Source organism: Acanthisitta chloris, unplaced genomic scaffold (assembly GCF_000695815.1).
Source record: "Acanthisitta chloris isolate BGI_N310 unplaced genomic scaffold, ASM69581v1 scaffold17652, whole genome shotgun sequence".
Classification (NCBI taxonomy): Eukaryota; Metazoa; Chordata; class Aves; order Passeriformes; family Acanthisittidae; genus Acanthisitta; species Acanthisitta chloris.
Window position 1 is genome coordinate 1 of NW_008660058.1, and position 11,064 is coordinate 11,064.

General features: G+C 48.8%; 1 protein-coding gene across 1 annotated transcript; it reads right to left on the bottom strand.

Annotated features, from left to right (window-relative positions):
* Positions 1 to 427: 427 nt before the first annotated feature.
* ACVR1 (activin A receptor, type I) lies at positions 428 to 9,182 on the bottom strand (the record flags this gene model as incomplete). The annotated part of the gene is made up of 6 exons (XM_009069677.1): positions 9,109 to 9,182; positions 8,098 to 8,364; positions 7,645 to 7,862; positions 4,906 to 5,005; positions 2,574 to 2,720; positions 428 to 703 (listed from the first exon to the last, which is right to left on the bottom strand). Coding segments are annotated over exons 1-6 (1,075 nt in total), but the record flags the coding sequence as incomplete, so codon positions are not given.
* Between the last annotated feature and the right edge of the window lie 1,882 nt (positions 9,183 to 11,064).

Consider the following 11,064-nt stretch of genomic DNA (forward strand, 5'->3'; position numbering starts at 1 on the left):
CCAAGGGCAACAAGGGCAGAAAAGGTCCAGAACACATCTGATGAGGAATGACTGAGGGAACCAAGTTTGTTTAGTCTTGAGGAGACTCAGGGGTGACCTCCTGGCTCTGAGAGAGGTGTGGGCATCCCACACCTCTCATGTGTGTCCTGCCAGGGCTGCAGGGAGAGGATAGAGGGAACGGCCTTGAGCTGAGCCAGGAGAATCAGATTGGATGTGAGGAGAAATGTTTTCCCCGTGAGGCTGTTCAGCACTGGGATATTGCCCAGGGAGGTGGTGCAGTCACCATCCCTGGAGGTGTTTCAGAGGTGTCTGATGTGGCACTGGAGGATCTGGGTTAGGGTTCAGGGGTTCCAGCAGTGACAGGTCAATGGTTGGACTCAATGACTAACACAGCTGAGCCCTGCAGGAGGCCCAGCACTGCACTCACCCAGGTCGGCGATGCAGCACTGCCCGTTCTTCTTGACGAGGATGTTCTTGCTCTTGAGGTCGCGGTGGGAGATGGCAGGCTTGCCCTGCGTGCCGAAGATCTCGATGTGCAGGTGTGCCAGGCCGCTGGCGATGGACAGCACGATGCGCAGGCAGCTCACCGTGTCCAGCGTGGTCAGCTGCAGGTAGTCGTACAGGGACCCCATCTCGTGGTAGTGTGTGATCAGCCACAGCTGCGTGCTCGAGTTCCGGGACGTCATGTCAGAGGCAATAAAACCTGCAGAGGGAGAGAGGAGAAATGAGAAAATAACGTGACAGAGTTCCCTTCAGGACTCCCCCAAGAAGAGAATCAGTACTGCCAGGCCCATCTTGCCTCTCTCTAATGACAACTCTTCCACGAGTGCAGATACCACTGCAATGAGAACAGCTGACACATCCTGGAACTCTAACACCTAAATCCATGTATTTGCCAGTCACACCAAAGAACTCCTTGTTAGGGCTACATACTTTCAAAACACATTGAATTTTTTCCTTCTTTTTGAAGGACTTGGGGTGAGGAAGTTCCCAGTCAAACAGAAAGACCCCAAGGCTGTAGCACATCTGCCACTGCCCACTCGAGAGAGTCACCCTGGAAAGCACCAACACCTCAAGCAAAGCCATGAGTAACCACTTCCATTCCAGGGCCCATGGGCAGCCAGTGCAAGCTGCTGAGGGAAGGGTTAAACATGCAGCCCAACCACAGTGACCTTCTGTGAAGAAACAGAGAATATTTTCTGTTCAAAGCTTATGAACCTCAAGAACTGCCTTCAAAACTGTGGTGTCTTAAGTGACCCCCAAATCCAGGGGTAGCTCCCTTCCTGCCACCTCTGCATTGCTGGTGTCCAGCACAGTGACCTCCACAGCTTCAGCTGGGAGGCAGCAGAAGTTTAACTCCCAAGGCAGAGGGACAAACCATGTTTATTAAAAGTTCACACGCCACATTTGTCAGAAAGAACACCCAACTGCTTCAGATTTCTGCACAATGTGACACTTGTGCAATCTGTGATATTGTTTAATACTGCATCTGAAAAAAGTCTATAAAATAGCCAACAAATTTGACAGTTATCAAGAAAGACTAAACACAGGCAAAGGACCAAGGGGAATGCGAAATGTAATTTCAGCCGAGTCACTGGGTCTCTAGGGAAGGGAAGTTCAATAACTCACATTTCAGAAGGCCACCAAATTATTTCTGCAGTAACAAAGGAACTGCTTCAGGAAACATTAGACAAACATCGAGCAGGGTGAGCTGCAGAGCCAAGGAACGTTCCCTGACAGGAAGCAGGAATCAGGAGCCCAAGGAGAAGTGATTGAAGACAAGCAGACTGCGGGTGAGGCAGTGTCAGCACTCACAAAATGTGCTGCTGCTTTTATTTGCAGAGGTGGCACAGCAGGGACAGGAGGGCACGTCTGCCAGGAATCAAAGGCTGCTTAGACCTCAGCCACGGCTCAACACAACAAAGCCATTTCCCAGCCCTCAGGACTGAGCACGCAGGATTCACTGGACTTTTGTATTTACAGGGAAATGAGACACATCATTCAACTACAGCTGAAGTTTAAACATCAGAGGAGCTCAGTCTGACCCTGAGCAGAACAGCTAAACAGAAGGAAATAATGGATTCATACTGCACTTTACTCAGGCATAAGGAAAAGTATTCAAATACTTAAATCTCATTACAAACACCTCCCCAGTTTTTCTCCATCCACATCTCCAGGGAAGCTAAAGTTACAGCAAACACAGATCCACTAGAACTTCTGCTGACACACTGTGCAGGACTCAGAGGAGCACTGCAAGGGCCAGTTCTTCCACAGAGGTCTGTGGCACTGTTTTCTGTGCACTGTGCTGCCAACAACTGATCCATCTGGTTGATTAATCTGCTCCCTGATGAAATACTGCAGGGCCACAACTCACAGCTGCTACAACACAATCCCCATTTGAGACTCAGCCCCCTCCCAACACATCTCTCCCTGAAAACTTCCCTTCAACTGTTTACCATGACACAAGAACCTCCTCTCTGCAAGACACCTGGGGAATGCACTTTGCCAGGGCCAGTCTAGGGAACTCACCTTTACACCACCACACCAGGACACAGCGTGGCTGTCCTCCTTACCTAAAATGTTCTCGTGCCTCAGCAATACAGTGTTGTACAACTCGGTTTCCCTGAACCAGGATTTTTCATCCCTAGAAGAGAAGATCTTCACAGCAACGTTTTCTCCTTGCCACTGACCCCTCCAGACTTCTCCATAACGGCCCTTTCCTGGTGGGGGGGGAAAAAACAACACAGGAGAAATTGTCAACTAACAACCTTCACTGGGCAAACGGCAGGATGGAAACTCGAGTGTCATGGTCCAAATATCGCAGAGGTGTGGTCTGATCACCCCTGCACCACCTGAGTCACACTGTGCTGCTCCATCCCTTAGCTCTTCCTGCCTGTTCTGACTGCAAGCCCCGTGAGTGTGATGTCTCCTCCCTGCACACCAGTGCAGCACAGAGGGGTGGGACTGGGAGGTGCCACCACTCAGCCACCAGCAGTGGAAGTGCTTTTGCAGCTGAAGTGACTCGGGCAGCACACAGCAGGGTCAGTGTGCACAACACACACCCAGCTAGGAATCCTGCACTTAGGAGGACAGGAAGGACCTGTAATGCTGGGGATTACAGCCTTCACATTTCCATTACATCATCAGCCCTTGCAGAAACAGTCAGCACAGTCAAGACACACAAAAATGATGATTTCAAAGCAAAAACCCAAACCCACAAACAAAAAAAGGATTAAAAAACCCAAACTGCGCCCAAACCCACCCCTGTCCTGTGGGATGAGGACACACTGTCTGCAGGCCAAGCCCTTGGCCCAAAAGGTTAGAAGATACATATGAAATTATCAAGTACCCAAGTGCAAAGCACCATCCTGCACAAGGCAAGAGCAGGCCTGGCTGTTGCCATTCCCATCACAGCCTGAATACAGCAGCCTCAGACATCAGGCCATGACTTGTGCCAGATCTGACAACTCTAAACACCCCAATTCTACCTCTCTTTGCTCTGCAGTTCAGGGTCCTTCAGAGGCACAGGGGAACAAGCAGCAGGTTCTCTGAACAGAGAGACACCCAGTGCTGAGGCCTTGGTGCTGTCACCCCAGAGACACCTCCTGCACAAGTGGGACGGTGCCAGCCTGAGCTAACCTGGAGCAGGCAGGATTCCAGGGACACTTAGGTGTGTACACACACAAAACATGTCTCTGTCACAGGTAAGATCACCGTGGATGTCAGATCCTGCAGCTCCTCATGCAGAGGAATCACACAGCATCAGAGGCTGTGCATTCCATGCAAGTGTGAACATTTGTGCCTACTCAATACACACTCTGAGCCAAAAGCAAAGAAACACAGCTCAAATGTGGGTCTGGTCCCTACATACTCACAGGTTCATCTCTTAGAGTTGGGCTTCATTTAACACCCTCATGAGCTAAACCTTCTTGGGACTCACAGCAAGGTGCTAACCCACCCAGAGCTCAAGGCACTGAAGCAGCAGCACAGAACATATTCCAGCTCTTTTTTCCTACTGGAATCAAGCAGCAGCACAGAACATATTCCAGCTCTTTTTTCCTACTGGAATCAACCATTCTCATGCCTTCCTCACTTCTTCACTGCCAGTACAGCCACTTGGCTCAATGTCACACTGCCTCCAGGTATCTTTGACCCAAATGCTTCCTAAAATTGCTGAACTCAAATTTAACACTATTCAGTTAATAATAATACATGCTGAAGAAAAAAATGAATGAATCCCTACAATCAACACTAAAGTCCTACAATAAAACTAAAGATCTAGCAGAGTTTTAGGGAAGAATTACTAGAAAGATTCTCTCTTTGAGGGAGAAGAGCAGCAGCAGCACATCCATCCCTGCAGGGCTCCAAAGACCAGTGCAGAGCAGACACGTGCATATTCCCATTCCAATGGCCCAGAATCACAGGTTTCTGTTTTAACCACCACATTCACCTTCTGGGCTTGATGCTTCAACTCCAGATCTCACACCCAGGTGAGCCTTGTCTAATTCTAAAGCTTTAGAGCTGAACACCATTAATGAAAGAGATGTTTGTTTCAGTTTGACAGTCACACTTCAAACAGAGATTGCTTTTCTAGAAACAGTTTCTTTAGCTTACTCAGTACCCACACTGGCCTGGCCTGGATTTCCTAACATTTCCTTACTGAACAAAGCTTCAATCTTTCCATCACAAAGCACATATGGTATTTGCCCCTTTTTTTTCTGCAGGGACCTGAATTTTCTCACTGGACTTTCCAAACCCAAGTATGTCCCACCAGCTGAAGCCTGAAAAGTTGGATACATTACATAAACAGCCCAGGAGAAATAGCTGGTGAGGATGGGAGACAGAGCCTTCTCTCTGTGTTTGCTGCCAAGGCTAGCACCAGATGTGAAGGAGAGTGACACTGACCTACACACTCCACCAGGGTGATCTGCCGAGCCACCGTTCTTTGCACCAAGAAAGGAAGTCCAGAACCACTTCCAGATGTGCAGGAATGGTCCAACAGATCCTGTTCAAACGGAAAAGCAGATGTTTACAACCCATGAGAACCCTCATTTTTCCCTGGTTACACAGAGGCACACCCTGTCAGGACAGATTAGGATAGAGCTCGTGGGTATCTCAGTGGCTCTGGGGATGCCATTTGGTCACTCAGGGTCAAGAAGTGTTTGCTCAATAAGTCATTTCATGTAATAAGTACCTGACAGTAGGAGCCTGTGACCTGGAAGTTCACTCCTGGCCTACCAGTTATCCTCCATCCTGGCATTCCACCCTTTCCCACCGCTGCTCTAAAAGCCACAGGGCACCTTCATGTCACTAGACACCTCTCTTTTACAACCAAGTCCCAAACTTCAATGCTAAAAGTCAACATAGCCATAGCAGAGAAGACAAATCACACACGCATCACTTTGCTGTCACACAGGTGATCTGCCCAGGTGAGACTCACAGGTACAGCAGTACAGCACAGGTGCCAGCTGCAGGACCCAGCAGAGATACCTGCCTGGGTCAGAGAACAGATCTGTTACACCAGAAGCTTCTCAAGTGGCCCAGAACAGAGCCCCGAGAAGAACAGCCACATCCCATCTGTATCTCAGGGGCTTCGCTGAGAAATGCCAAGTCCCTGCCCCAAATCAAGACAACACCCAAATAATTCACTGCAAAGCTCCTTCCCTGCTAGGTGAACAGTCCCTCAAAAAACAGTCAGTCATTCTGTGGAGCTAATAGTCATGGGAAGCTTTGGGCCAAACCATTCAGACTTGGTACAGACACCTAGAACTGAGAACAGCTTTCAAACAAACAAGGTGAGAGGGCTTTACCTGCATCACCTACACCAGGAGTGTTAGCAGTTTCTGGCACTTGCAGTGCTCAGGAAGCAATCTTTCAACTGCAAACCTACAACACCCATGAGCTGGAGGTCAGAATCCCATTTGCCCTGTACAATGCTGACACCTAGCTACTTTTATGGCCAGCAGGTCTGTACAGTTCAAAGCATTAACAACTATGGCTGGACTTTATTTTTTACCTTTGCAAAGGAAAATAGGATAAAAAAAGCTCAAGTATAATCAACTTTCTACCATTTCCAGCAAACTGCACTGCCGGGCTTGAACCAGATCCATGAAATCTCATTTCTTCTAACAACATTTTAATGAGTGCTCAGGAACAAGATAATCTAGGAGTGACAGAGACTACTCTTTTGCTTTTTAACACAAACTAAGAGCTCATTTTCCTTCCTGCTTGTATCAGAGGCAAAAAAAGGAGAAAAAAATCCAAACAAAAACAATGCCAAACTTATCTACAGCGACTGTCGAAACAAGATTTGAACAGGCCACAGCTCTTTTCATGCCCATTAAGCAGCTTAGGGCTCTAAGCTCTTGCTACACTGTGGAGAATAATCCTAAATGTAAACTCATCTACTGTGTGATTTAAAACACAATGGGGAAGGAAAATCTGGAATCTAAAGAAGATTTACTGTTGAGATGAACATTTAGACACAGGAACTACCAGTCACCCACCCTCAGAGGCAGAGCAGCAACCATGGCTCAGAGGGTCTGACAGCTCCATCAGACCAAGCCCTCCCAGCTCCCAGCTCCTCCCAGCTCTCTGAAACAGAGTTTTGATTCATTCTTTAGGTTTTATCACTGTCTCCACTGCCAAGTGCAAAAGGTTTGCAAAGGCCTGGAAATGGTCTTGCACTGATAAGAGATAAGAGCTGGGTAAAGCCTGAAGTCAGTGCCTAAGGACAGATCAGCAGTTGCACACATGCCTGGGTCATGGTGAATATATCAAGACTGGCTGTTTTAAGCCACCAACACATACAGAACCAAGCCTTGTGGGCTAATTAAAGAGAGCCAAAGGCATTACAGAAACAAAGATTATCAGGTATTAGCCACAATTCAACCCTGCAGTGAAAGCACATTGTGGTGGGAGAGCACTGAAACAGGAAATATTTTCCTGTCTCAATGTTGAGGAGATTTTGTATCAGCAATGCAAGGAGGAGAAAACTGCACTTGTTTCAGAAACAAACTCTCCAGCTCCCTGAAGCCTTACTTTGCTCTGTTTCGACTCAGCCTGCAGAAAGGGAACATTTCCCCAAGTCATTGCATTTTCCAGAGACTATGTGAACAAGAAGTTAAAAACTGAGCTTTGAGTAAGCATGGCACATCTCTTAAAATTCCCACTGCTCCTCTGCCAACAAAAGGTTACTGATGTCCCAGCCATCCCAGAGCCCTGACACCACAGCAGTCAGTTCTGAAGGCTTCAAGCGTCAAAATTACCTGTATTTCCTTCTTCCCCTTCCATCACATCTTTTCCAGCCTTTCAGGCTGTCATATATCAAAGACACACCACAGTGTTACACCTTTCACATCACTTCAGGCCACCCAACAGTCAGGCACACTGTTTTGCTGCTCAGCCATTGCTTCCAGGAACACGAGCACAGTTCAGAGTGGCTCTCCAGGTCAAAGGAGCTACCCATGCCAAAGCTGCCTCCCGGTTAAAACTCGCTCAAACTACGGATTTGGGAGCAGAGGAATGTCACCACAGAAGAGCTGAGGCCGAGTGGCAACCCCTGGCAGTGATGTGGCTGTGTGGAGGGGTGAGAGGGGAGCCTGGGGGTGAGGACAGCTCACACCCTGCACACAGGTCACTTACTGCCAGCGTGCTGTCCCCCACGTTCGACGCGATGAGCCCCTCGATCGTGCCGTACTCCGCGTCCCTGGAATTGAGCCTCTCCATGTGGTTCTTCTGGATTCTCCGGATGATCAGCACAGCTACTGCAGAAAAGACTATCAACACTATCACAGGGGCCAGGATCACGAGGATTAGTGTTTCCATGCTGTAACCTGCAGCATCTCCGTGAAAGGTTTGTCCTTGGAAAACAGAGGGGAGGGCAAAAGAAGGAAAAAAAAAAAAAAAGAGAGAAGCATGAATTTGCAAATTCCCAGAGAAAGTCTTTAAGCCCAGTTGCACTGACACCAACCCTTACCCCGGTGCCCACCTGGTGTGAGAGGGGCTGTGCCACAGCCACCTCACTCCCACCACAGCACTCCCATCCAAGCCAAGCCCCTTTCCTTTCTCAAAACCCAGGGCTGCCCAAGCTCTCACCTTTCGAAGAGGGCAGCTGTGCAGTGATGTTCATGTTGCACAGGTCTCCCTGGCAGCACTCTACAGCCTGGTCAGGGGACGGAGGAGTTTTGCATGTCATCTTGCCCTGCTCGTAGACCTGGAAGCAGCCTTTCTGGTAAACCTTAGCCCCATCATTAATGCTCAGGGAAGCAAAGCACTGCTGGCCTTGGCACCGATCCCCATTCCCACAGGACATGCCTTCACACACACATTCGTAGGCAACCATCTTGGGCTTCAGTTCATCATCTGTCAAAGGGGAGAGTGGAGGAGAAAACATCGTGTTCTTAATAGCTTCAGTTGGAGGTAATGAAATCATTAGGCAATAAACTACTCTGTTTAAGGGAAGGGAGATGATTTGCAGCTAGTGCTGAAGAAGGACCAAGTTGTAGTTAATGACACTCTCTGGGCCATTTCAGCACCACAGAGATAGGAGCTTGCACCATCAAAGGAACACCAGTCTGTCTGCCCACCCCAAGCACTCAAATTTCCAGAGTACTGTGACATTTCACACCACCCTAAACACGCTGCGCGTCAGCAAACCTTCCCGTGCGGGCAGCCGTGTGAGCCAGCGATGGCAAAGCCACTTCCCAAACCCCTTACTGCAGCAATCATGGAAGAGTCATCAAACATCATACTAAATACTCCAAAGAGCCTTTCCAGACAAAAAGCTTCACTGTAAGAATACAATCAGCATAGCTGCACCTCAGCCCACGGGCCTAAAGACCTTCTCCTCGCATCACTCACAACTGGATGTTCAAATCAGGCTGCCATTTCCCTCCCCAGCCCCGAGCAAGACCTACACCAATCCCACAGGCTGTATGTTTCACACTGAAATGGGCAGCCAATACCCTCTGAAGCAACTTGAAAGGGCAGAGCAAACACTGTGCCCCTGAGAGGAGCTGCCAGCTCTCCCCGCAAGCAGAGGGCTGTGGAGCAGGGCCAGGTGGCCTGAGCTGCTCCTCCACAGCTCTGACCACACACGACACTCACCTTGCCAGCTCGGGGACGGGATCACCATCACCATCAGCACGGGGAGAAGCATAACTCCATCGACCATCCTGGGGCTGCAGAGAGGAGAGACTCAGTACACTGTCTGCAAACACACACACCCAACATCAGCGTTTAACAGCCTCTTCCATCAGCTCCCCTCACAGCACACAGCACAACCCAAGGCTGACTGGTCTCCTTTTTGCTGTGTCTTGCTTCCCAAGCCATTTCCTTCGTTTGTAAAATTCATACACTGACTGAAATTTCTTAAATCTGGTATTTTTTCAAGTCACAGAGATGTCGCATGCAACTAACCACAGTGCAGATGCAAAGCTTGCTAGTAGGGAAGCATGAACCCTCCCAGCACAGCAGGCAGCTAATATAGGAGACAGGTTCTATGAACCAGGTGTTAAAAAGTTAAATTATTGTGAACTGAAAAGAAAGTCTATACAACTAATATAAGGGTTTAAAGGGAAACAGAAAAGGTCTCCACCAGAAAACTGGGACAACTTCTGTCAGCCAGCAAAAGCCATTGCTGGGTGGCAAGGATCCAGTCTTTGCCATGACCCTTGAAACACAGAAGAAGCAAAGAAAATACAAGAAAATAACAGCTCCACTTTTTCCTGTGACATAAGGATTGTTTAACAGGCTCCTGAAAAGCAGCTTTCCTGCAGCTCCTTCACCTGTGCATTGAAACAACCACTGTGCCCAAGGAGCAGAAAGAACTGCACTCAACCTCCATGGGACTAACCCAAGAGGCAGCGCTGGTGACGCAGAAGAGCTCAGCTGTCCTGCTCCGCTCAGTTGCTACAGAGACTCTCTGGCCTAGTCACATGCCACAAAACTCCAGCCAAGAGCAGCAGCAAGTAGTGCAAACTAAAGTTCCTCTTCTTGGCCAAGGCCCTGAGCCATTGCCATGCTCCTTATGTGCAGGAATTTGCCTTCATTTTTCAGATTTCATTCTAGTGAAGCAGATGAAACTTGAAAATAAATCTGATATTGCCATTTTCCTTTCAGATCTCTTCTGTTGTGCCTTTTGAAATCATTAGCAGGCTGCTTAAGTGCTCGGTGATGAAAGCCAAGCCATTACTTCTGCCTTTATTTCCTGACATGGATTTGTTTTGCAGATTATGAGAAACATTTCAGTAATTGCTTCGTCATCGGTTAAAACGATCGTAAATTTCTGACCCCAAGTATTCAGAGTTTTGCCCTCACAGCAAGGACTAGGCAGCAATCACCTCCCAGAGCAACACTCTCCCTTCCAGACACCCATTCCCCCAGGAACCTTCCCTTCCTCGTCCTCGATACGCCCCAAGACACCCTTAACATGTGCCAATATGGAACCATCAACAACCATGAACAAACACCATGAAATGAAAACACCGAGCAATCCTTACAGGCAGTTTAAAGCAGAGCAGAGCTATCCCAGGAACCATCAGTGGCTGGGATAGTGTCAGCTCAGAGGGGTCAAAGGGTGGACAGCAGCAGGACACAGCATGGCCCTGACCCCCTCAGCCCCCACCTGAACAGTCTGTGCCAGCCTTTTCCTGCCACCACACCTGGGCACCTCAGCAGGTCCAGACAAAGGTGGCTCCTGGCACATGCCCTCCTCCTTTCAACACACCCATGGTCCAAAGAGCTTGGATTCCTAGGATGCTTGGATCCTGCAGCTGCTCCAGGGGCAGCTCTGTCAGTTGCATGTATTTGTTGTCTTTTCAGACAGCTTGAGTTCCCCACAAATAAAACAAATAAATAAACATACAGGAGTATATTTGTACACAGAAGTCCCTGCCCTGTATTTCTCAGAGGGAGGAGGAGGAAGGAAATCCAACCTGCACTCCCCAAAGAGGCAAACAACCTCCCCCAGGAGCTGGCCTGCAGGGACTGCTTCCCCTCCCACACTCAGGAGTTACAAGACACTCAGGATGCTGAGAACAGCCCACATGGCCCACATGCCCA